At 48.0% G+C, this 26,795-nt stretch overlaps 1 protein-coding gene across 1 annotated transcript; it reads left to right on the top strand.

Annotated features, from left to right (window-relative positions):
* EIF4B (eukaryotic translation initiation factor 4B) lies at positions 1-25,157 on the top strand. The gene is made up of 15 exons (XM_058673798.1): positions 1-151; positions 8,506-8,643; positions 9,649-9,857; positions 10,160-10,276; positions 11,654-11,708; positions 13,111-13,245; positions 15,679-15,816; positions 15,928-16,101; positions 20,315-20,543; positions 21,633-21,730; positions 22,828-23,041; positions 23,517-23,572; positions 24,079-24,184; positions 24,597-24,669; positions 24,976-25,157. Exons 1-15 carry the CDS (start codon positions 139-141, stop codon positions 25,051-25,053), a joined length of 1,833 nt encoding a protein of 610 aa, XP_058529781.1. The 5' UTR covers positions 1-138; the 3' UTR covers positions 25,054-25,157.
* The last annotated feature ends 1,638 nt before the right edge of the window (positions 25,158-26,795 follow it).

Genomic DNA, 26,795 nt, shown 5'->3' with positions numbered 1-26,795 from the left:
GCGCCGCCTCCCGGCTCGGGCCTCCGCTTCCCGCCCCGCCCCCGTCCTCCAGTTTGGCGTCTCCCAGCCCGACGCGCCCCGCTCTCATCACGTGATTGCCTCATCCGGGTCCTTTGCGTTCTCTCTCCCTCTCCCAACATGGCGGCCTCAGGTGAGTGAGCGGCCGAGCGCGGCCAAGGACCGGTGTCCGGGACCACCTCCCGGAGCCTGATCCACTGGTTCCATGGTGTCGGGGAGCGGGCCGCCCCGATTTCCTTCGGGCGAGGGGGTTGCGGCAGGCTGGCGGCGTCGCCACGTTAGGTTTCTCGCTCCGGGATGTTTGGGAGGGGGAGGGGAAGGACACCTTTTCTCCCCCGTGTCTGCGCGAGGTTGGAGGAGGCGGTCATGGTGGACTGCGGCTCGGAGGGGGCGTGAGGAGGCTCGGGGAGGTCGGCGGGCGGCGCGGGGCCTGTGTGGAGGCGTGAAGCACTGTGCTTGCGTGGAAGGAGGCAGGAGGCGGTTGGCGCGCGGACTGGTGCACCTGAGATCCCGCGTCTCGGACGAGGCACGAGGCCGTTGCGGACGGGCGTGGGGGAGGGCAGTTGGAACCCGGGCGCGAGTCGGTGTCGGGGTGCCGGGGGTAGCGTGGTGGGCGGCCTGGGTGCGCGTGCGCGCCGGCGCTCCTGGGGGTGCTGAGCTCGGTGCTGGGTGCTCGGTGCTCAGTGCCCCGGCCCTTGCAGCTCCTCCGAGGGGACCTGTGTGTGGCAGGACTGCGGGTCGGGGCTGCTGGAGTGGGTTGGGGGTGGGGAACACAATGTGGCGCGCCCACGTGTTAGCAGAGAGGAAGCTGGGATGGGCTCGGAGGGTTCCCTGTAGCCTTTTCTATTCTCTTACCGGCTTCGATTGCTCCCCGAGCAGGCGTGCCGAACGAGATCGGGTCCTCGCTCTTCTTAACTAAGCGTCCATTTTGGTTGAATGTTGATAGCTTCCGTGTTAGGGTTTCGGCCCCCCGCTCCTCCCCTAAAGGGTAACTGCGAGTGCTAGGACGTGTTGTTGAAAAGAACGCTTGCTAATGGCCGGAGTCGGTTTCCGTGTAGACTTGGCTTCCCGTTGGACTCAGGAAAGCAGTCTTGAGCTTTGTAGCATTCAATTTTGTTAAGAGGCTGTGTGGTTTTCTTCTCCCTGCAACAACCCTGCATTTTGCAAAACTTTTTGCTTAAACTGCCGTCTCCGGGCACTGATTTCTCACTGTGGAATTTGTCTTCTCTGTTATCGTGAGGGATTGAGCCGTGTCTCTTACCGTGCTACCTTTCGGTGGCGTGGCACCTGATCGCCAGGCGTGCACAATATGCTGCTTTCTCATCTGCTTCCACGCAAGGTTATGCAGAGATGGCACCCAGCCATGGATGGGTTCAAGGTCACACTGCTGTCAAGTAGCAGGGCAACGTCAAGATCTTGAAAGACTTGAACTCTTCTCCTTCACCAATTTGGGGTACCCACATGAGGTCCTGAGTTGGAGAAACTGCCCAGAGGCCTCGCCCGAGAGTTGACCATGTTCCCATTGTTGTCTGAAGTTGTTTGGGGCCTAGATTTGCCACCTTGCTGTTACCTGCCTAGGTGACATGCCGAGGAGTTAAAGGTCTGTCAGATCTCTTCCCTGGAGTCTTCAGGTCAGTTGTTGGAGCTGGAGCTTGCACTTGTCGGAACATCCTTCTTGTAGGGTCTCCTTGACACTTCTGTGAGACGAAATCCTTCGCAGCAGTGCAGGTTTCCAGCGTGCACCGTGACTGACGGTGGAACGGGGATTGTTTGAATTGCTAGGGAACTTGACACGTTGAACCAGGGCACTCCATTCTTTGGCTGTCATCTTTTAAAGGAATATTCCGAAAGGCAAGCTGTTCATTTCTCGCAAGTGTTCATTGTGACTGCTTTAATTGACTTGTTAAAAAGCCCCATAACTCTTGTTCCAGTTGCCTGAGCTGCTCTTCCCTTACCTGGAGGGGATCAGGTGTGTTTGACACAGTTTACCATGTAGGGTGGGTGTGGAAGTCCGAGCACGCGGGCCTTTCACTCTCAGAATACTCTCACGCTGAACCTCCTGGCCAGGCAGTGATCACACACTGGCCTGTTGACCCTTCTGCTTGTGACTCTGGAGTAGGGTACCCAGCTTCAGCAGGCAAGCCTGGAACTCCTGTCAAGGTTCAAACGCGAAGGCAGTGTCAGTTACAGGCACAGTACTGAAAAAACCAGGAGCCACGTCAGAAACTTCTTGGAAAAGGTGTTCCCCCCTCCCCCCCATGCAGAGTCTGAAATCCTTGCATAGTGTCTGTACATCTTCCATAAAACAGTCTTTTCTGTGTTCACAAGATATGAGTAGGCCAGAGAGGGGCTGCCTCGGGGCCCAACAGGAGAATGGGGCTTATTTACTTCTGGGTGTACCTTTACTTGTTTGTTGTTAATTTGGAAGACAGGAGACAGCATTAACTGCTTAGCACATTGCCCACACTGACCGGGGCTGGGACAAGGGCAAGCCACAGGCCAACAGCTCAGTGGGTAACAGGGACCCAGTTGCTTGAGCCCTTCCTCCATCACCTGTTACCTCTCAAGGTGTATGAGCAAGTTAAACCAAGTGTAACTTATTTGTGACTAGGGATGTGTGTGTGTTGAAGAGGTTGCTGTCAGCCATCCCAGGAGCCCGGTGTGATGACTCAGTGGCTAAATCCTCACCTTGCAAATTGCTGGCATCCCATGTGGGTTCCAGTTCACATCCTGGCTGCTCCACTTTCCTTCCAGCTCCCTGCTTGTGGCCTGGGAAAGCAATCAAGGACGAGGACGGCCCAAAGCCTTGGGACCCTACACCCATCTGGGAGATCCTGAAGAGGCTCCTGGCTCCTGGCTTTAGATCGACTCAGCTCTGGCTTTTGTGGCCATTTCGGGAGTGGAGAAGTGGATAGAAGACCTTTCTCTTCTCTGTCTCTCCTCTTTATATATAAATCTGATCTGCCTTTCCAGTAAAAATAATCATCCTAGATATGTCATAAATCCCTGCTACCATCCAAAGGTAGAGAAATGACCAAATTGGAAGAGTTGCATTTTAAGCATTATTTTGGAGACTCCAACTACCTTATACCTTATCATGCAGTTCATTGGGCGCTTATTTTGTTGCTTTAGGTGAAAAGCAAGTTCCCTGGCCCTGGAGGACTTTGGGGAGTGGGGAGCATGATGGTATTTTCCTCCATGTGTTGAATTAATTGGGCACAAAGAGGTCATGTAACTGAACATAAGGTCTGTGACAGTACAGTTTTTAGAAGTCTGCCAAGCTAAACTATGTAAGGGTACTTGAGAAAGTTCCTGCTAAGGCGGATTTTGGGCCTAGGCATTAAGACCCCGTTAATCCTTGTCCTACGATAGAGACCGAGGGGCAATCATGATTGCTCAGGTGAAAAAGAAGTTTCTTTTACCACAATGAATGTGTACATATGGAGGGGTCTTCAGTTCACAGAAAATGCATCATATAAAATAAACAATGGATTCCAAAAATTTCAGCACCAGAATATCTGTGAATTCCATTTTTACAAACTGTTGCAGTGCCCTGGTGTGAGACAGGAAAGGCACAGCCTTAACATGTGACACTTCATTGTGGCTGGGCACTGAGCAGCAGGGTAATTACCTAGGTCTGGGCCCTTGTCGATTTGGCTGGAGTGTTTGCATTTATGTGTTTGTTAATGAATACTCTCCTGATTTGGCGAGGCCTGCTTTAGTGCCTAATAAAGATACAATTCATATCCCATCAAATGTACCCTTTTTATACTCAAGTAATGTGTGAACATTCTCATCATCACAATTGCGTATTATCAGTCCCTTCCCTCCCCAGTCCACCATGCCTGTTAGCTTCAAGTGTTTCGCTTTCAGATAAGAGGTACTGACTAGTTGCAGGCAGGGCTGGATTTTGCACCAAAGTAAACTTAAAGGTCCTAGCAGTCAGCCTAAAGTTTTTGTTTGCTTGTTTTTTGCTTTTGATGGTCAATAGCTAAAGTTTATTAGTGGCATCAGGCTTTTCTAGACTGAGGGTCACATAGGATAAGGGAGGAGGTATTGAGGAGCTTACACAGTTCCCATAAGCCTGTCTGGAATAGATCAATTGTTTCCACACCCTTGTCTGAAAGTATCTGTCTTTGTTTTGTTCTCATACAAATGATGTCTAATCAGTTGCCCTCCTACAAATTCCCCTTCTCTGTTTTGTAAATTAGGCCTGAGGAATGTAGCTAGAGAGAACACACTCCGAAGGCAGAGAATGGGGAGAAGCAACTTTTTATATTATACAAAGATAACTTCACCAGGGAGCAGAGACCATAACTGCCTGTTATCCCATCTGACTCCTCACATCCCCCCAGGAGAATGGACCCTAGCTGCTGTCAGGAATAGGGGCTGACCACCACGCTGGCCCCTTTGTGAGAAGGGGCGAAGGAAAGGGCAGCAGCCGCTGTGCTTCTCCAGAGGTCAATCTAGAGGTCCCTGGCAGAAGGGCACAAGTCAGGTGGCTGAAGTACTGCTTGCAGGGTTGGGTTTTTTGTTTGTTTGTTTGTTTCCTTTAATTGGAAGGCAGATAGAGGAAGAACCTCATCCTTTGATTCATTCCCCAAGTGGCCTGAGCTGTGCCTGTCCAAAGCCAGGAGCCCAGGTACCTGCAGGTCTCCCAGCAGATGCAGGGTCCCAAGGTTTTGGGCCGTCCTCCACTGCTTTCCCAGGCCACAAGCTGGATAGGAAGCGGGGCTGCCGGGATTAGAACCAGCACCCATGTGGGATCCCAGCGTGTTCAAGGCAAGGACTTTAGCCGATAGGCTACCACATCAAGCCTCATCTTTGGAATTTAGATATGAAAAATGTAATGTTCAAACCTTTGTCAGAGTAAACATCAGCCCCTTTCTGTAGGAGTCTCTGTTGCACTTTCTGCTTCAAGTCCCTGTTCGTGGGCGCCACCTGTTCGCTGTCCTGCAGCGATGGACTTGGTGCACAGAGCTGATAATAATGCACATGGACTACTGACTGATGGGCAGTAGGCCCCCTTCCCTCTTTTTTTTTTTTTTAAATCTTTACCTGTATCTATCCTTTGGTGCTTTTGTTACCAGTGCCATGGACTGATAGCAAGGGAAAAGTAAGAGGTGGGGTTTTGTTTAGCTTTTTTAACTTAAAAGTCAGTGTGACCAGGGTTTCACCCACTCGTTTATTCCCCACATGGTGGCAGGAGTCCAAGCACTGGGCCTGGTAGCTCTTCCCAGGCGATCAGCAAGGAGTGGGGCAGAAGTGGACCACTAGGGGCCCGACAGTGTGGCCTAGCGGCTGGGGTCCTCACCTTGAATGTGCCAGGATCCCATATGGGCACCGATTCTAATCCCTGCAGCTCCACTTCCCATCCAGCTCCCTGCTTGTGACCTGGGAAAGCAGTCCAGGGCGGCCCAAGGCCTTGGGACCCTGCACCCACGTGGGAGACCTGAAGGAGGTTCCTGGCTCCTGGCTACAGATCCGGATCCGCACAGCACCGGCCATTGCGGCCACATGGGAAGTGAATTATCAGACAGATCTTCCTCTCTGTATATATCTGACTTTACAATAAAAATAAATCTAAAAAAAAAAAAAAGATGTAGGAAAACTGGACCCAGCGCATTAGCCAGCATCTAAGTCCTCACTCTGAACGAGCCGGGACCCCATATGGGCGGCAGGTGTTTTTTTTTTTTTTTTAAGATTTTTTAAATTTTTATTGGAAAGGCAGATATACAGAGAGGAGTAGAGACAGGGAGGAAGATCTTCCATCCGATGGTTCATTCCCCAAGCTACCGCAATGGGTGGAGCTGAGCCAATCCGAAGCCAGGATCCAGGAACTCTTTCTGGTCTCCCAGATGGGGAAGCAGGGCTGCCAGGATTAGAACCAGCATGTTCATAGTGAGGACTTTAACCAGTACGCTTTCACGCTGGACCCTATGGGTGTCAGTTCTAATCCTGGTGGCCCTGCTTCCCATCCAGGCTCCTTGCTTCTGATCGGTGCAGCTCAGGCCATCGCAACTGCTTGTGGAATGAATCAACAGACAGAAGATCTTCCTCTCTGTCTCTCCTCCTCTCTGTATATCTGACATTCCAATAAAAATAAATAAGTCTTATTTTTGAAAATGCAGGAAAACTTAAAAATTGGACCAGTTCAATCATTGTGGCAAGGAATTGTTACATTTGAAACAGTGAGCCATGCTGGAGGAGAATGCTGTGAAAATCCTGAGGTTTTTTTTTTTTTGAGTGAGAGAGAGAGAGAGAGAGAAAGAGAGATCCTCCATCTGCAGGTTCACTCCCCAAATGGCTCATAAGCAGATCAGCTGGGTCTCGAACCTGCACTCATAGGAATTGCTGCCATTAACCCAGTCCTGAACATGTAGGCTGGCTCTTTTCTCAACTATTGGATTAAAAATGCAGTGGGGAAACCCTGAGTCTTGCTTGAGGTTTACTGGTAATCTGCTTTCTGCAGTGTAATCTGCTGCCACTGAATTTGAGTTAAAGGTGTTGTGAAGGAAGTCAGCCAGTGCTGGTTTCTTACTCGGGACCTGGGGGCTGGCGGAGGGGACAAAGAGAGCAAAGGGGGATATATGGTTCTGAAAGATAGTATAGTGACTGTCACTGACTGGTGCCCTCTGCCGCACCAACCTCCCGTCGGAGCACAAGTTCCAGTTCTGACTGCTCCACTTTCAGTCCAGCTCCCTGCTGATGCTCCTGGGAATAGAGCAGAAGGAAGGTCGCCCAAGGGCTTGTGCTTCTGTGTCCTCGTGTGGGGGAAGCTTTGGCTTCCACCTGCCATTAGGAACATTTAGGGAGTGAGCCAGTGGCCGGAAATAACTCTGAGCAACTATTACACTCAAATATTTTCAGGGAAAAAAGATACTACAAAATTAATATTGTTGTTTTGTGTATTTTTAAATTTAAAATAACAAAAGGAGATGCTGGTCTGTGGGTTTGTTTTAATCCAAGAACTGAAGAGCAGGTCATTCCAGCTTCCGTGGTTTTGGTTGGTGAATATTTATGGAACAAGGGAGAAAAGATACCTTTTACTTGATCTCACGATTTGTACTAGCCGTGAGATCATTTTCACTTTCCCAGTAACAAGATAATTGGATATTAGCTAATAATAGTAGAGTCTGCCCCTTGAGAGTTAGGCTCTGTAGCTAGAATCATGTTAATTCCAGATACTGTTTTTGAATTAAACTATGTGAAAAAAAAGGTCAAGGGAAGCTTAAGTGCTTTTAAGTATTTTACCTAATGTCTTGTCCATATTGGTATATTGAAATGTCCACTAGCTATGTCTTTGCAGGTGAGCTGCCAGAGCCTCTGTATGATAGGAACCATATTGTTTTCTTTGAATTCTGTAGACTGATTTCAGATAAGATCTGATTGATCATATATACTCTCGGAGCCAGATTAAGGTGTTAAAATGAGGTGAGAATTAGAATGTGGAGAAAGAATTCATGATTATGAAAGTCATGAAGCTGATCCTACTACAGCAAAGGTGCTTTTTAATTATGCAGTAGCTGCAGTTAGACCAGTTCTAGAATGTCACTTCACCCCTTTTCCTTTTCTAAGTTGCCCGATTAGTGTTCTCTCAGAAGCTGCAAAGGACTGTCTAGAGGGATGCAGGGTCAGTGTCCTGCAGGAAGCTTTTAGTGTCCCCTCTGCACGCGCACACTGTGCAGGAAAGTGCATACAAGTCTCAGAGTAAGAGTCGTCATTCAGACACTTTGCAGATAGCTGAGTGCCAAGATCACCATGGTCTGCTGTGGAATTACTGATAAGCTGCTTAGGGGCCAGGATCCCAGGGAGGTAACCGGAAGAGCACTGGGCTTGATTTGGGGTTTCTTTTTTTTTCTTTTCCTGTGAATTGGAAGTTAAGATTCCTATCATAACAATGTTTTACAAGCATCACAGTTTTCAGATGTACCAACATAGTATCTTGCATGGGATAGGAAGTTTGCCTTTTCTCTCTATTGAAGGAGCAGCGAATGTAGTGGCCTGTTTCTAAATTAAGATCTCCAGTGATAAATAATAAATGTAGTAGAAAGTGAAAAGATTGCTTCCACCCAAGTTAACGCACTACAGCAGAGACTCCTCAACTTCGGATTTTTTCTTTATACGTACATATGTGTGGTTGCATTTGATAGTGATCTCTAACTTCTGAATTTTTCCTTTTACTGTTGAATTCTTTCTAAGCCTTCAGACTGTTTTCTGTTTATTGCGTTTATATAGTGTGCCCAAGTCAAGTCCTTTGGCCTTTGTTGCTTGAAGGGCCAGCATTTGTCCGGTGGTTAAGGCGTAAGCTTGAGTCCGGCTTCCTGCCAGTGCCAACTCCAGCAGGCAGCAAAGATGGCTCGAGTTACTGGGTCTCAAGCCACCAGGCAGAAGTTCTGTCTTTATTTAATTGTTAGTGTTTATATTCTTTGTACCACTCTGTAAATGCCTGAGCATTCATGAAGTTTTTTTCTCTTTTTCAAACAGCAAAAAAGAAGAATAAGAAGGGGAAGACTATCTCCCTAACAGACTTTCTGGCTGAGGATGGGGGGACTGGTGGAGGAACCACCTACATCCCCAAACCCGTCAGCTGGGCTGACGAAACAGACGACCTGGAAGGAGATGGTAATTCTTCTTGTTTGTCATCAAGCTTAAAATTTTCATTATCTTCTAGGAAAAACTGTAAATATGATTTGTATTGCTTACAATTCAAAAGGAACACACTGATTTTGTAAAGCCTGGAATCTTAATGTGTTTCATACAAACTTCATCTTAGGGTTGAACTCTGACTGCAGGTGAGACTGCACTGGCCGTTTAGGTGTGCCTCATCCTGGCTTTGATATTAACAGACTTTTCTCTGTGTCCTACCCTTTTAGGCCTCATTTTTTTTCATTTGGAAAGTAAAGATAACTTAATCTGTTTATTTCTGTAGAAGTGACTGCAAGGTCTCATGTACACTTGCGTGTTTTCAGCCAAAGAATAGCCCTGGGAACTATTAGTATGCCTTCTTCAGTGTCCCTGGATAAATGAAAATGGTTGAGAAAAGGGGATGATGATGGTGGTGTGAGAACAGAATTTTTTGGGGGGTGTGATTTGGATGATCTTCACCTTCAGACAACAAGCAGGAAGAGTTAGCTGTTTTAATTACCAGGTATACATAAACCTCCTCCCACCACCCAGAAACTTGCAGTACAGACTGAAACAGTACTCTCATGACCTCTTCATAAAGGTCAAACTTCCCGTAAGTGTCGGTACAAACTAGTGGACACACTATAGGGAAAGATGTGTTTTAAAGAAGGTGGTAAACCAGGAAGACGGTGTTTGGCAGCCTAATAATAGACTGTGAGAGCTCAGGGGGTCTGAATAGGAGGGTTGCACACTGCAGTCATGCTGTGCTGCTCTGTGACTTGGGCAGAGAGGAGAAGTGTGTTAAGTACCCGCATGTGGTGACTTCACATTGATTTCTTTGCTAGGTGAGGCGAGGCCCACGTGATGATTTCACTGAGAGCCAGGCCTTGAAATGAGACATGCAGTTCCTAGTGCTTTTCTTCCATTGCTGATCTGTCGTGGCATCGTGTGTTTGCATTTGGCGTCTAGCAGCGGTGCCCTTACTCTTGTCTGCCCTTCCAGTTTCCACTACGTGGCACAGCAACGATGACGATGTGTACAGGGCACCTCCAATTGACCGTTCTATCCTTCCCACCGCTCCACGGGCTGCTCGGGAACCCAATATCGACCGGAGCCGTCTTCCCAAGTCGCCACCCTACACTGCTTTCCTAGGGAACCTGCCCTATGATGTAACAGAAGACTCCATTAAGGAATTCTTCAGGGGATTAAATGTAAGTGTAAGACTTCCCAGGCAGTAATTAGGTGCCGTGGATAGGGACTGATTGTACAGTGAGCAGTTTCTGATGAAGAACAACTGAAAAGGAGAAATACACTGAATTCATGGTGAGTTTGGTTGGTTGGTTGGTTTTGGGTTTTTGCTATGCCTGTAAGTATGACAGTCTTGTGTTTGAAGATGCAGAAGGTGTGGTCGGGTCTGCAGTGCAGTGTGGTGTCTTTACCACTGTTTGCCTGGAGGCATCTGTGTGCAGTGATGGCAACATGGCAAGCTTGCTCTCTTTCTTTTCTCCTGTAGATTAGTGCAGTGCGTTTACCTCGTGAACCCAGCAACCCAGAGAGGCTGAAAGGTTTTGGCTATGCCGAGTTTGAGGACCTGGATTCCCTGCTCAGTGCCCTGAGCCTCAATGAAGAGGTAAAGAATGTCGGGGGAGGACCGCGGGGGCGAGGGGGGACCTCCCCGTGTCATGATCAGCCACATGGTGTTAGGTGGACTCCGCGAAAGAGTCGTATAATACCACAAAGAGAGGCCCGAGTCACTTCACTTCAGCAATGTCAGGGAGGTACGCGTGTACAAGATGGGAAGAAAACCACCACGCACTGGGTCCTGGGATCTCACAATGCCTTGACTATAAGTTTGCTTTTTCAAAATCATTATTCTCATGAAGGAAAATGGGGGTGGGAAATCCATTTGATAAGAAGTTTTAAAGGAGAGTGACAGTAAACATTTGTTCCTAAAGTTTTCTCCTTGGATCTTACTAATGTTATGAAACTTTAACTTAGTCTAAATGAGAAAAAGAAGCCCACCCAACATCTGATGTTGGCTGGATTAACTTACTTGAAATTATTGTTCTGTTAAACTGTCAGTGAACTGTTTGATTAAACTTTGAGATGTACTGTTTTCTTGTTGTTATTGTTGAAGATTTATTTATTTTTATTGGAAAGTCAGCTGTAGACTGAAGGAGAGACAGATCTTCCATCCACTGGTTCGCTCCCCAAGTAGCTGCAATGGCTGGAGCTGAGCCAGTCCGAAGCCAGGAGTTTCTTCCGGGTCTCGCAAGTGGTGCAGAGTCCTAAGGCATTGGGCCGTCCTTGACTGCTTTCCCAGGCCACAAGCAGGGAGCTAGAAGGGAAATAGAGCAGCTGGGACAGGAACCGGAACCCATATGGGATTCTGGGCATGCAAGGTGAGGACTTTAACCACTAGGCTACCGTGCTGGGCCCACTTTGGAGTGTTTTTAAGTAGAATACATTGTTACTGTTCTTCAACTATAGATTGTATTGTGAAGTAAGTAAAAATCACCAATAAGCTTAATTAGGTTCAAAGTATGTAAATAATGCTATGGAACAAGGGAAGTCAATGCATTCCAAGAGAGTTGATTTATCCAAAGGTGTCTGAGTGAAAGAACCTGCAGTTATAAAGTATGTGCTGCTGGTTCAAAAACATAAGAAATCAATGAATGATTGTTGTAGCCCCAAACGTGTCTTTTATTTAGCTAATTGGGGATTACTATGAAGTTACTGCATCTTTGACTCCTCCTCTTTCCCGCCCCCCAAAAATAGTGTATAGTTGACCTGGTATTTATTTCAGGACAACTCTAGTGTACTCATCCTAAGTGACTCCACTTTCAAGCCTTTGTGTAGGGTTCTTCCTTCAGCTGACAGATTGGAATGCTAGCGAGGCTGCAGTGTTCCGCTGACCTCCCTTCCCTAGTGCTTCTGCTGGGCCCGGGTGTGCATGGCCATTTGTGGGGTGTGTGCGTGCTGGCTTGATGTGGTCCTGTGTTCTCAGTCTTTAGGTAACAGGAGAATCCGAGTGGATGTTGCCGATCAAGCACAGGATAAAGGTAAGGAAACCAAAGTCTCAAGTTTGGTAGTGGTCCTGGATGACAAAGCAGGAGGCATCCTTTCCCAACTATGTTTATGGTGCATCTGCTGGTTCATTCCCCAAATGGTTCCAGCAGCTGTGGCTGGGCCAGGCCAATGTTAGGAGCTGGGAACTAAATCCAGGTCTCCCACGTGGGTGGCAGGGACCCAGGGACTTGGGCCGTCTTCTGTTACCTCCCAGGCACATTAGCAGGAGATGAAGCAGAGAAGCCAGGACTGTGGCTACAGTATGGGATCCCAGTGGCATAGCCACTCCCCCAAAATGTTAAAGGGATAGCAAGGGTCTACCTGAATCTTTTTTTTTTTTCTTTAAGATTTATTTTTATTGGAGAGGAGGAGAGACAGAGAGGAAGATCTTCCTTCCGATGATTCACTCCCCAAGTAGCCGCAACGGCCGGAGCTGAGCCAATCCGAAGTCAGGAGCCTCTTCCAGGTCTCCCACGCGGGTGCAGGGTCCCAGGCTTTGGGCCATCCTCAACTGCTTTCCCAGGCCATAAGCAGGGAACTGGATGGGAAGCAGGGCTGTGGGATTAGAACCGGTGCCCATATGGGATCCCGGCACATGCAAGGCGAGGACTTTAACCACTACGCTATTGTGCCTGGCCCAGGGTCTATCTGAATCTGAAGTAACAGTTCTCAGCCAGTTTTGCCACACAGGGGACTGCTGGTAGACTTGGAAGGTGTTTTGGGTTGTCAGAATGTTAAGGGGATGCTGCTGACAGGAGGAAGGAATCCAGATGGAAAGAATACACAATAAAAACTTTCCAGCTCCAAAAGGAATGTCAAGATGGGTAAACCCTGTTAGGAAGGAATGAACAGGAAGTAGTAGATGTATAGAATAGTTACCTCACAGTGTATTGGACACGAAGGGCTTCTCTATGTTTCAGGGACTTCTGGCCTGTACAGAATACAAGACAGGTGAGCATTGATTCAATCACAGTAGGCGTGAGAGACATCTAGTTGAGTTGAGAATGTGCTTGTGGGCCTGGGCCGACTTCATTGTGGCAGCTTGATTTAAAAGAGAAAAATGGTGTGGCAAGTGTGTAGCTGGGTGGTTAAGATGCCCATGTCCCATATTGCAGTATGGGATTCAGTTCCTGGCTCCAGCTTCCGGCTGATACAGGCGCTGGGAATTTGGTCCCTTCCACCCACAGGGGAGGCACGTATTGAGGTGCTAGCTCCTGCCTGCAGCCTGACCCAGCCCTAGGCTAGTGAGGACATTTGGGGGATAAACCAGTGGATGGGAGCCCTTGCTGGTTTTTTTTTGTTTTGTTTTTGTTTTTTAATGAGGACCGTGGGGGGGTTCAGAATGGCCAGCTGTGGTGGGATGACGGGGGTTTTTGTGTTTGGATCCGTCTGTAGACAGGGATGACCGTTCCTTTGGCCGAGATAGAAATCGGGATTCTGACAAAACAGACACGGACTGGAGGGCCCGTCCTGCCCAGGACAGCATGGACGACTACCCGCCCCGAAGAGGCGACGACAGCTTCGGAGACAGTGAGTTTGTTTCTGTGCAGTGGGTTTCCTGCGTGTTCCGGGGTTGGTCTGTCCAGGAATGGGGCAGATGTGTTCGTTGGATGATCACCCTGGCGCATAGTGGATGTAGGAAACTCGAAGGCGTGAACAGGGAATGGTCTTTGATAAGCTCAGGGGTTTTTAACTAAGCAAAGAATTAAAGAAAGGGACAGGTGCCAGTTTTTTGTTTTGTTGTTGTTGTTGTCTGGTTTTGGAGACAGTTGTTTTTAAGAAACCCAGGAGAGTCTACAAAGTAAACTACTTTAATTTTGGTAAGATTGCTGGGTGTGTAACACAGAAGCATCAATTGTATTGTTATATACAAAGAATAAGACTTAAATAACAAGGTTATTGTCATGTGGGCTCAGAAGAGACCATTGACAAAAAGTGGACCCAAAATCCTGTGTGCATCAGCCACACACTGGGGAGTGAGGATGTGAATAAACACAATGCACTTGGCAGGGAAAGTGACGTTGGGTGGATTACACATGTTAGCTCTACGCCTCAGTCTGAACAAAGGCTCCTGAAGCCTTTATGCTTTAAAATACCTGAAAAGCTCACCGCTGATTATTTGAAAAATGGAAAGAACTTGATGTTCTTATTGAGCAAAGAAATTTTAAATCGTTGCTTGTCCATATAATAGACTACTTCATAGTGTAACAGGCATAGAACTACAAGGGTAAAATGCAAAACCTGTTACTTGGAGGGAGGGAGGAACTCAGACATTTGAAAATTGTGGCCATCGTGTTGATCATGTTGCAAGTCATGAAGTTATCAAGATAGATTTGGTAATCTGGCTCCTTCCTAATAGTGAAACAAACATGGCAAAATATTGGCACACACTAAATCTAAGCAGTAGATCTGCTGTAATTATTTCTTTCTATCAGTATGTTTGAAATATAAAGCACCCGCACAACTAGAATTCACATTCTGATTTTGTGAGACACCTAGCACACACTGTACACACAGAGCCAGGGACACAGCAGTTCCTCTGAGCGCGGCCGGCTCAGGAGAAGGGTGGACTCTCTGGTTCCGTCCTACCTTCAGCCATCCAGTCTGAGCCAGCAGATCCTGGGGAGAGCTGCCTCAGCCACGCTCCCCCAGCGACGTCAGCGGATGCAGATTCTTCAGTGAACAGGAAGGAAAGGTAGACCAAGGTCCAGTTTTGAGTCGTGGGACAGAACTATCCTCTCACCTGCCACCTTGAATTTAGAGAGCAGGAGTGTGCTACACCGAAGTCAACTTGCAGTTAGCATGAATTAGAAACTCGCAAGTATCGCCAAAGTCTGAGACTCCTTACCCTCCACCTCAGAACCAACAGGATGACAGCGTGGGGTGGGGCAGCTGTCATCTCGGTGTTACTGCATGCTCAGCGGCCACCTGCAAAAGTGCACTGCCTCTCACTGTCGCCCCATTTCCTTAGGAGTACAAGCTGTTGGCTGCTTGACTAGATATAAGGAAAGTCAAGTAGAGGAAAAATATCGCGAAGGAACGCATGTCTGATTTTTGTTTAGTATAAGTTCAGATTTGGGGTGTTTGTTTTTGTTTTGCACATAAAATTCTAAGTTCTGAGAATGTGGGAAGATGGAGCTGCGAGGCAGCTGGAGCCGGTTAGCAGCTGCACCTCTCGTAGATGCCGTGATCTGGCCTGCCACCTGAAGTGCCGCATTTGCTTTATACTTCTTGCGTATAGGGACCTGTTACACTATTACTGTGGGTGAGTATGTGTGAGAGGCAGAGATGCAGCAAATGTGTCATAAACACATTGAGTAGACGTCTTTCTAAGTCAGTTTTTAGTCACCTGCTCTTTGCAGAGGTCCTGTAATCATTAGCATGCGCCACAATTTTACTATTATAAATTGCATTGCAGTTGTCTTCTATCACATCATTGCTCCGAATGAATTCCTAAAAACCAAAATGACTTTCAACCCTTGCATGCGTGGTTCTAAACCAGCTTTAGCATGTTTGTACTATTTTGCTCTGTGATCAGCAGTGCATAAACTGACCTAAGCCCATAAATTTTGCCACCATGAGATGCTAGCATGTGTTTCATCTTTGCCACTGGGGAGTTGGAAATGAACCTTGCTCTGGGTTTCTCTATCTGGAGTGACAATTACCAAGCCTGTAGTCCCATGCTGTGCAGACCTCGCAGGCCTGGCATGTCTGCTTTTTGCTAACTTGCAGGGCAGTGGGCTGTGTTCCTCAGAAATTGTGGAACAGGGAAGAGTCTTTCCACATATATCCCCACCCCCAGTTATTGTCCCAGCAAATCAAATACTGTGAGTTCCATACAGTTCCGGTTCTTCCACTTTGGAGAATAATGTGATTTGTCTTTGTGAGAACTAAGATGCTATCCTGTTTGGTTACTCTGGATAAAGTTGGAGAGAAGGGAACAATGTGACCTGTCTCCTCTAGAGTATCGGGATCGTTACGATTCGGACCGGTACCGGGACGGATACCGGGATGGATACCGGGACGGCCCACGCCGGGACATGGATCGCTACGGTGGCCGGGATCGCTACGATGACCGAGGGAGCAGAGACTATGATCGAGGTAATGACCGTAAACACATTGCCTGCTTTCAAGAATTCTTTGTTTTGTTTTATTTTGTTTTGCCCTTTTTCTCCTCCAGTGTGATGGTTGCAATTTGGGGTATGTTTGCAGGCTATGATTCCAGGCTAGGCAGTGGCAGAAGAGCATTTGGTAGTGGGTACCGCAGGGACGATGACTACAGGGGAGGCGGGGACCGCTACGAAGACCGCTATGACAGACGGGACGACCGGTCGTGGGGCTCCAGAGACGATTACTCCCGGGATGATTACAGGCGGGAGGACCGAGGTAAATCATGTTCTTGCTTTCTTCATGGAGCAGACGCTGGGATCAGTGGGGCATTTGCAGCTGTGTTTCCCGCTCCTCAATTGGCCCAAGTAGAGCCCCCACTCTGATGGAGGCAGCAGGGTGGGCAGCCTAGAGGTTAGCATGCTGTGCTGAGTCAGCCGGCGCTCTGGGCTTTTGAGCTTGTTTATAAATTACACTTCAGATTAGTGATTCGGGACCCCATTTTTTCAAGTGAAAGAATGGATGTTCAGGTTAACGTAATCTTGTAACCTGCGCTGTGAGGTTATAAAGCTACGTTGCTGATTTTCATGGCCATGACGCCATAATGATCAATATCATTAATTAAGGGTCAGATATCAGCGTTCTAAAACCTGTTCTAAAAGTAGGCTCTTAATACATCAACCTACAAAACATCAGTTGTGTTCCAGATCCGATAAATTGGTCATTTGTGTTCTGACTGAAGTGATGTCACAAAAAGGTGATGGTGCCTGGTGCCGCATTTTTTTTCCCTACCTTAATTATTCACTGTCTTGTCTTGCACCTTGTGCCGAAGGCTTTACCTTCATCCTCTCTTGGGGTTTTTTGCAGAGGAGGGAGGATGAGTCTGGACAGCCAGTAAGAAGTACAGACAGGTGGAAGGGTTCTTGGGACAAGTGGAAAGCCGCACAGACCAGCAAAGTTCCTGTTTGTTTTTCTGTTTTACCTGTTTCTTAAAGCAGGAAGCCTAAAAAACAAGTAGTAATTCAACTTTGCGTTGACTGTGGCACCTGTGAGCTGCATGTCCAGGCACAGGGCATTGCATTTTTTTTTCTTTTTCTTCTTTTAAATATATATTTATTTTTTTATTTTTTTTATTAAATTTATTCATTAATTACATTGTGTTGTAATTACATAGAATCCGGGATTCTCCCCCCACCCTCCCCCCATGGTGGGTTCCTCCACCTTGTTGCATAACCATAGTTCAAGTTCAGTTGAAATTCCCTCTTTGCAAGTATATGCCAAGCATAGAGTCCAACATCTTATAGTCCAGTCAAGTCCAACTACTTATTGAGTAGACCCTCTGGTCTGAGGGCAGAGACAGCAGAGTATCATCCCGGTCAAATAAAAGCACTAATATACCATCTGCAACAATTAACATCGTTATGGAATTAATTGACATGGTATTGAGCAGTCAATAAAACATATATTTATTTTTAATGGAAAGGAAGAGTTACAGAGAGGAGAGACAGAAAGATCTTTCATCCACTGATTCGCTCCCAAAATCAGCTGGAGCTGAGCCAATCCGAAGCCAGGAGCCTCTTCCATGTCTCCCACACGGGTGCAGGGTCCCAAGGCTTTGGGCCATCCTCAACCGCCTTCCCAGGCCACATGCAGGGAGCTGGATGGGAAGTGGCACAACTGGGACACAAACTGGTGCCCATATGGGATCCCGGTGCCTGCAAAGCAGAGGCTTTAGCCGCTAGGTCACTGCACCAGGCCCTATTTTTTGATTACTTATATGGTTTTTTCGTTTTTTTTTTTTTTTACATATATTTTTATTGCATTTCCTTTTTTTAAAAACTAATTACATTGCATTATGTGATACATTTTTTTATGCACTGGGATTCCCCCCGCCCCTCCCAAAACCCTCCCCCCACGGTGGATTGCTCCACCTTGTTGCATTTCCATAGTTCAAATTCAGTTGACATTCTTTCATTGGAGGTATTTACCAAGCATAATGTCCAGCATCTTATTGTCCTGGTAAGTTCAATGGTTTCTTGGTGAGACCATCTCTGGTCTGAAGGTAGAGCCAGCAGAGTATCATTCCAATCAATTAAAAGTCCCCACATAATATTTCCAACCATTTACAACATTATGGCATTAATTGACATGGTATTGATTAACCAATATGTTAATAGGAAAATGCAGGTTCTCAACCACAACCTGTGACTTCTTCATAGACATTTCAATTTTGGTTTACATTCAACCGTATTCTATACACCTTAAAATGGCTTAGATTGCTATTCAGCTGTCTCATGCCTATTTTAATTTTAGTATTTAGCAGTTTATAGCATTGAAGCATGTTTTCGCTGAACCTGGCTGTTTTTTAGGTGGTCTAACTCTATAATTCTAACAGGATATATGTCAACAGTTTAGGTGAGCATGTTTAGGAGGGCTATGCAGAGAAGTCTTCCATACCCCAGTTAGGAGTAACTAATCTTTGTGTCCCACCCAGTGAGGTATAAGAGGGCATTGCATTTCAAGACTGTCGCAGCTGCTGCTGCTTCTACTTTGTGAGGAGGAGAGCTGGGCTGGGCCGTGAACCCGAGGTGCACCTGATTGCGACGCCTGACCTCCTCCGGTGCTTTAACCCCGGCTTGGTTCTCGTGATCCCTCACCATAAGTCCCTGCCACTATCGTCGTGTTGTTGATGCTGTTTATTTTCATTTTGCTAGAGAGAGATCTTCCATCCTAATTCACACACCAGATTCCCACCACATGAGGGCTGGGGCAGGCTCAGCTCGTAGTCCAGATTTCCCATGTGAGTGGCAGGGACCTAATGGCTGGAAGCCAAGCTGGGACTGGACCTGGGCACCCTGTAGAGTTCAGCAACCCAAGCAGTGTCTTCACCCTAGCCCCCTACCACACCCCCACCACACCCACAAACTCCACGGCAGATTTCTCTGCTTGCTCCATTCTTCACAGTGGACCCATTTGTCTTTCTGGACAAGATTTAATTCTATTGCTGTCCTCCTTACAGGCATATCTAGTGTCCTTGACCTGAAAGTTACAGGGGCCTTCGCTGTTTGCCTGCAGTTTGCTTCAGCATTATCTCACACTCTGCTCAGAAACCCTGTTAGGTGCATGCTCAGTGTCCAGGCTGACTCAGGTCTTTGCTCCTGTAAGCCTTCCCAGGCTCCCCAAGTAGTCCAATATGTATCGCCTGTTCTTTCTACTTGGGACATTGCAATTCAATCGAAGTCACTGTCATCTGGCCTTTGTACAGTATCTAAAATGTAGGAGCTTAATAAATGATTCATTGGGTGAGTCAGTATTGGCTAAAGTAGTGATTGTGCTACACTGTTAGAGGGACAGTGGAGCCGCAGTAATACAGGACTCAGTCGCTGGCCGCTGAGTAGCCGCTGTAAACCTCAAGGGAACTGGAACTGCCCCTGTGAGCCCCAGCTTTACTTTTAAAGGTGGAAGTAGGGGTGTACATGGGTTATGGCGCGGTGGGTTAAGCCGCCGCTTGTGATGACTGCATCCATTTCAGAGTCCCCTGGATCAGGTCATATGTTGGCGTCTACCCAGCTTCCTACCAACGGGTACTGGGGCCCCTTAACACCCACCTGGGTACCTGCGGGGAGTTTCTCACTCCTGCCTGGTGTAGGAATTTAGAGGCATGACCCAGTAGGTAAAAGCTAGATCTATTCCTCTCATTCTACCTAAGTGGAGATAGTTGTCACTTCACAAACTTAAACATATTAGCATTGTGTCTCAGGAGCTGTAAAAGCTGTCTGCTTAAATCCTCTGTAGGAAATGCATGTCTTCAGCAATGTGCCATGCATGTTGGGTAGATGGGTGGTGAGGGTATAAAACCCCGGGTGGGCATGGGAGAGGACACGCAGCTGAGTGCCCTGAAAGCTGCTTGACCACAGTCAGCTGACATGGACACAGGCCTGCTGTGTCCTCCATCATTTACATGGCTGAACTACAGTGCAGTTTCCGGGGAACACTCAGGTGTATTCTCAGCTTTCTAACCATTCACACATACACACAAACCCAGATTTGTGTTGCTGTGTTCGGTGTTGAGTTCTCTGACCTGTGAGTCGTCTGTCGGGTACATGAATGTCATACAGACAAGCATGGAGGAACTAGTCTTCCACTCCATGTTGTTAAAAATTATTGTACTGAAGGCACCCATCATCCAGGCCAGGTTTTCAAGTTGGTTTTTTGTTTATTTGTTTGTTTGCTTTGTTTTGTTTTGTTTTTTAAGAGAGGTAGCAAGCAATTCTGTCCACTGGTTGGCCGAAGCCAAGAGCCCAGAATTCCATTCAGGTCTCCCACATAGGTGGCAGCAACCCAAGTCCTTGAGCCCTCATCTACTGCCTCGAGGGTGCAGGGGGCTGGGGTTTGGAGCAGCCCTTGGGTGGAGGGCACAAGTGGCAGCTTCACCTACTAGACTAGATGGCTGCCCTGTTTCAAGTGATTGCCCGAGTTTCATTTGACACAGGTCCCCCCCAAAGACCCAAACTGAATCTAAAGCCTCGGAGTACTCCAAAGGAAGACGATTCCTCTGCTGGCACCTCTCAGTCCAGTCGGGCAGCTTCTATCTTTGGAGGGGCAAAGCCTGTCGACACAGCTGCTAGAGAAAGAGAGGTAGAAGAACGGCTGCAGAAGGAGCAAGAGAAGCTGCAGCGTCAGCTGGATGAGCCCAAACTGGAACGGCGGCCTCGGGAGAGGTAAAGAGACGAGAAATTCTTTCTGTACCAGCGGGGTGGTCTCTGTCAGAGGCATCAGGGAATGTTGCATGGTCATGGTTGGTTGGGAGCATTCAGTGGGCTGAGGCTAGAGGTGGTAAGTCTGAAATGGGACAGTTTAACCCAGTGAAACGTGAAGACCTGGCATCTAGCCACAACTGCTATGACCAAAGGAACCAGAGTCCCATCCTGTCAGTTACAGAGCTGTTACCCTGGGGTTAATGGGAGTTATGTTTACTTGTCACATTTTATGAGGCGAAGTAGAAAATGTAAAGTGTAGGCTAGGCTTTTTATCTATGTGTGTACTGATTATGATCATTGTCACTGCTGTCATTGTCAAAGTATTTTATTAGCAATCGTTGTGTGGGGTAGCCATTAAAAGATAGCATTGTGTCTAATAGCATAGAGACTGAAAAGAATTTCCTGGGGCTGGGCATTCCACATAGTAGGAAAGATGCCACTGTGGATGCCCACACCCAGTGGGAGAATGCCCGACTTTAAGCCCCAGCTCCACTCCGCCTCCCAGCTTCCTGCTGAAGTGCATCTGCTAGTCAGCAGGTGTGAATAGTGGGGTTTCTGCTACCACTTGGAAAACCCAGATTGAGTTCCTAGCTTTTATAAGGCATTATTATCGTTATTGTTAGTATTATTTGAAAGGGAGATCTGTCCCCACTCAGACAAGTCTTTGGCTTTGGATGGAGGGACCCAACCACTTGAGCCACCACTTGCTCAAGGATACACGTAGACAGATGGAAGGAGTGGAGCCAGAACTCACACCCAGGCATTTTCTAGAATGTAGGCATCCCATGTAAGGTCTGAAGCATTACACCAAACACTAGCCCCTCTAAGACAATATTATTAACATTAATAGCTGATTCTTGCAGTATTTAAAGTTCAAGTTGTGTCGTTATGTCTACTGCGTGCCAGTTATTTGATGGAGAGAGCTGCAGCTGCATGTGCACACAGGGACCCATGGGTAAAACAAACGTATCTGATGATGAGTGGTGGGCCTGAGGTGACCTGGGTGGGGCAAGACGCCATAATGTGCATTTTTTGTTTGCGTCCGTGTAGACACCCGAGCTGGCGAAGTGAAGAAACTCAGGAACGAGAACGGTCGAGGACAGGAAGTGAGTCATCACAGACTGGGTCTTCAGCCACCTCTGGCAGAAGTAAGTCAGACTAGGGTGGGAAGCAGCGACTTCGCAGGGTTGGATTGTCAGGTGCTCTCTGGATTAGCATGGACTGATAGGAGTTTCAAATCTGTCCCAGCATAGAGGTAAATGATGTGTTTGACAGAAGAGTGTACCTTCCTTGACAGTAAGTGTCCCTTCACGTTAGGTCTTCACATCACTGAGTTTTATTTATTTCAAGCAATTATGGGCCAGGAGTTCTCTGTTCCCAGGGCCAGCTGTGGGAACAGCTTTGTGTGTGGCTGGCGGTGTTATCAAGTGACCATGTCAGGTCTTCATTCTTCCCCACTGATGTCTGGTTCTTCTCCTGCACTTAGAGTGCTTTGGAGACCTGAATGGTGCCTGCTTCTCCCTTTACCAAGATGCACAGTCTCTCCTTCTGTCTCTAAATTAGTTGGAACTTTTCTAAACAATGCAAGGCTGAAGCAATTTGGAAATTCCTCCAGGTCTTTAGAAATTTGCTGAAAGTCAGGAGTACTGGAGTTGTCTCTTTCTAACAGTAGATAGTACCATTCTTTGGGGCAAGGTGGGAAAATGATCATGTTGAGAGTTGGCTCTGTCTGTAGGCCTTGGCCTTAAAATAAAATGTGGGAAGAATGTGATAGTCTCATCACATGGAGTGCGTTCTCTCACTGGTGTGAGGATACGGCTGCTGGTTGCCTTGGCGCATGTGTGTGGAGGCTGAGGGAAGCCAGGCAGTGACTAGCGTGGTTGGGATTTGCCAGAGGCCCCGCTTAGCCACAGGCACACCTCCTGTGAGGACAGCCTCCCTGTGATGTGAGAAGCTGGAATCCTGATGGGGTGTGCGTCTTTCCCAAGGGGGTGCTGGGGGCTCTCCTTTCAGGTGTGTGCCCTGACATTTTTCCTGTTTCTCTGTCAGTGGGGTTCTTGGTCAAAGTGATGTTTTGAGATTCCTACTAAAGGGATGGTTGCATCTGTTGGTGTCTGTATCATGGTGATGGAAACTGGGAACTTAGTGTGGACCATTTTCAACATCCAGTTGAAATCTTGAGAAGTCCTTGTACTGTATGTAAGGTGTGTCACCCCCCAGCCACACCTCCCCTCTGACTTCACAGATGCACGGAGGAGAGAGAGTGAGAAGTCTGTAGAGAATGAAACACTCAGTAAGGAGGAGGATTGTCACTCTCCAACTTCTAAGCCTCCCAAAGCCGATCAGCCCCTAAAGGTAATGCCAGCCCCTCCGCCAAAGGAGAACGCTTGGGTGAAGCGGAGTTCTAACCCTCCTGCTCGATCTCCAAGCACAGACCCAGAGCAGCAGTCCCCTACCAGGTGAGTTGGCCTGCAGTCATGAAGTTTTGAGAGATGGGACCTTGGGATGGAAAGTGCTTGGGGGGATTGGCCTGGCATCAGGTCCCCTAAGTTCACCTCTTTGTTCCAATTCACTTGCATGGAGTTGGGTCTTATTTTCTGATGTTTTAGGAAGCTGTTGGCATCATTTTGATTACTTGGAATTATCTGTGTGGGCACTATAAACTAGGCCTTCCCCACCTCCACCACATGTGGGTAGTATGCACTTGGAGTCCACTTCCCTGTCAGTCTCTGGCCTCCAGGTCCTTCTGTCATCTGCTGACAAGTCTAAAGCACATGGCACTAGGTGCTGTTGTTGTCTTTCTATAGTTTAATATCCCCTAATGTTAAAAGTAGTCTGTGTTTTGTGAAAAATTTACTGCAGTTTGGAAATGGTTGAATTTCTTAGGTGTTCTCACTCTGAAATAATTTACATGATTGCATGTTTGCCTTCCAGTGTTGGGGGGAAAGTGGCCGCAGCTCAGCCATCCGAGGAGGGACCAGCAAGGAAAGGTAAGCCCGTGTTCAGAGAGTGCATTGTGACAGCCTAGCAGAGGCTGCTTAAACAGGCAGCCGGGTTGGATCCAGAAGGCTGGGCCTGGGGTGTCTGGGCGCTGCTTTGTTGGTCTGTTCTCTCTCGCCAGCAGAGGGCAGGCCTGGGCCCTTTGCAGATGGCTTGCAGCTCCGCCCTTTCCTGGTAGAACATTTCTGTGAAAGGAGGGGGAGTCATCGGAAGGAAATGAGCATGTTCAGTCCAGATTAGAAATGTCACCATTAGCAGGCCAAGGCCACTGTCAGACGTCAGCGTCCTTCGTTCCAGCTTGCTGTTCATGGTGGTGGAACTTTGGAGTGGCTCTTGCTTTGAGAGTGTGAATGATGCAGAGAGCATGGGACTTCTTCCCTAAGATGGAGAGAGGGGGAAAGAGTGGGATCCCTCCCCTTGATATTCATGAGCAGTTTTCCTGAGGGAGGGTGGTACTGGGGCCAGCCCTTGATTTGTTGGGTGTCTGCTCAAACAGATGAAAACAAAGTAGATGGGATGAGTGCACCCAAAGGCCAAGGTGGGAACTCAAGCCGCGGTCCAGGAGATGGCGGGAACAGAGAGCACTGGAAGGAGTCAGACAGGTGAGCAGGTTCCCTCCCCCGGGTGAGAACACATCTCGGGGAGTGAGGCACTCTGGTGGTCAGAGCAGGCACCAGGCAAGACACCTGCGTCCTGGATTTGGGTATCTGGGTTCAAATCCCAGCTCGGGAACTTGGATTTCCATCATCCTTATGGGAGCTCTGGCCTCCTGGTTTTGGCCCAGTGCCCCTGAGCTGCGGTGGGCATTTTGGAAGCAAACCAGCAGATGGGACAGCTCTCCCTGTCACCCTCTGTGACTCTGAAACAAAATACTTGTTAAGGAGGGAAAAATCAACTCATCAGACATCACAGTTCTAAGATAGCAAGGACTGTCGGGTGCCTTAGCCCTTCCTGTGCACATCTCTGTATTGAAGAGGTCTGCTCCTGGAGATGTGGTCTTATGCTTTCCCACAGAAAAGATGGCAAAAAGGAACAAGATGCCAGATCTGCACCTGAGCCAAAGAAACCTGAAGAAAGTCCAGCCTCTGTAAGTGTGGCCTTGGCCTCGGCCCCCAGCCTCTCTGAGTTTCGGCTGTTAGACTCCTGTACATGTGGGCTAGAGTGGTAGGAAACAGGGCGGTACCATGCAGGAGAGGCAAGCACTCTCCTGTCTCCACTGCTCCCTTCTGACAGGGACATGTGTGCCTCTGACTGGCCTTGTCCTGGCTACTGGCCAGTGGGTGTGGTCTGCATGCCTGTCCCTGGCCTGGGAAAGCAGCTGTGGCCTGCCTGTGTCCCAGGTTTTGATGTGAGAATCCAGGGTCTTCATCACCTTGTCACTCGTCCATTACAGAAATTCAGTTCTGCAAGCAAGTATGCCGCGCTCTCTGTGGATGGGGAAGACGACAACGAGGGGGAAGACACCGAATAGCCCGCGACACCTGGGCGCTCTCCTACTCTCTCCACCCTGGAACACTCGAGAGCAAATCAAACCTCTATCCAGACAAGACAAAATAAAACTCACCATCTCCTGGAGACCTTTCTTAACTTTTTTTTTTTTTAATGAAATGAAATTCTTTTGCATGCTGCTGCAGCCTTTAAAGTATTTGAAGCCACCAGAGGATCACCACTGTGGCCAGTGAGCCCACACTGTTTAGTAGAAGAATTGGGGTGTGTTTTTACAGTACCAAGCGGTTGGCTGCCTGTGTGGCTGGTGCCCAGGGGCCTCCCTGGAGCAGCAGTGGCCATGGCAGGTGGAGTGGCAGGCGGGGAGGTTCAGGGAAGTGAGTGTGGGAGATTGCTACCTATTCATTCTTAGCGTGGCATATATGAATTTGTAGACGTTACCTGAATAGAATCTTAATCTGGGAAAGATAAATTTAGTCTCAAGCTGTTGGAGTTTCCAGGAGGCTGCCAGCCCCTCTTCTTCCTTTACTTCAGAGTTACTGGGGTCAGCCTAGGAGGATTCTCTTTATTTTTACCCCCCAGGGGGGTAGTTGAGAGTCTACAGGCCACTAGAGAATAGAACTGCTTGAGGACCAAAATACATTGGAGAATTGTGGTTCTAAGGAAGCTTTTGGGGTGGGGTGGGGTGGGAGGGGCCACTGTGCAGCAGGTGTTGGGTTATGTTGTACCGGGGGAGGAGGGAACCTGGTGCACCTGCAGTGAGCGAGGGTCGCGTCCTGGAGAGGGAATCAAACACTGTGCTCTCTGAAAGCTGAACTAGAACCGCATTCTGCTGCAACCTGAAAGCTTTAACGTTTCAGACTCTTCACATTCTTCCTACTCCTCTCACCGACCAGAAAGCAGTCCCTGTTTAAGTCCCATAGCTGATCCTCAGGCGCTGTGCTAGCTCAGCCACTGCTGGGGCTGGGAAAAGAGAATCAGTGCTTCCCTCGAGCAGATCTCCTTAATGTCATTTGGACTCTCACTTCCTCCCCTACCCATGCCTGCACCTGCTGACTCCTACAAATGAGAATGTTCCAGAATTTGGTGATGTTGGGAGGGGATCAGGTGGGATCCCATGGACTGGAGCAGGTATAGTGGGAGCCTTTCCCTCAACTTTTTTTTTTTTTTTTTTTTTTTACCAGTTTTCTCTCCACTGAAATTCCACACACATGCTTGGGTTTACAATGTGACCTAGATCAGTATGTGGGGTTTTTGGTTTGGGGTTGCATTTATTTTTTTTCTCTAAAAGAATGAATAATGGAGAGAACTATTTAACCAGGTGTTGGCTTCTCTGGCCACACAGCTTGTCTGCCTCAGTGTCGGGGTCAGCTTGGTCGATGGTACCCCTCCCCATCAGTCCTGGGTGCCACCGGCCTGGCCTGGCCCAGCAGGGGTGCTCACTGCAGCAGTGAGCCATGATCATTTGCTCAATGGACTAAGGACAAACCAAGTGAATTACCTTCAAATGATTGGCGTGGATGGGCTAGGAGCTGGGGAGTGGGCTTTTCTGAGAGCTACCCAAGGTTGAAAGGGTCTTGCTTGTAGGTAATGTGAAGGTCAATGCCCTCTTCATGTCTACTTCCAAAAATAGTTGGATCCTAAAAAGCTGGGTTTTTCCCCCACTCCCTTACCTTGCCCTCCTATTAAAATAGAAACAGGGATTGATTTATGTCCCGTTCCTGAATACATGTAAAATTTGTACAAAAATATCTTCTATGAAAATGA

Source organism: Ochotona princeps, chromosome 15, assembly GCF_030435755.1.
Source record: "Ochotona princeps isolate mOchPri1 chromosome 15, mOchPri1.hap1, whole genome shotgun sequence".
Taxonomy (NCBI): domain Eukaryota; kingdom Metazoa; phylum Chordata; class Mammalia; order Lagomorpha; family Ochotonidae; genus Ochotona; species Ochotona princeps.
Note: the sequence above shows the minus strand (reverse complement) of the source record. Positions and strands in the feature narration are given on the sequence as shown.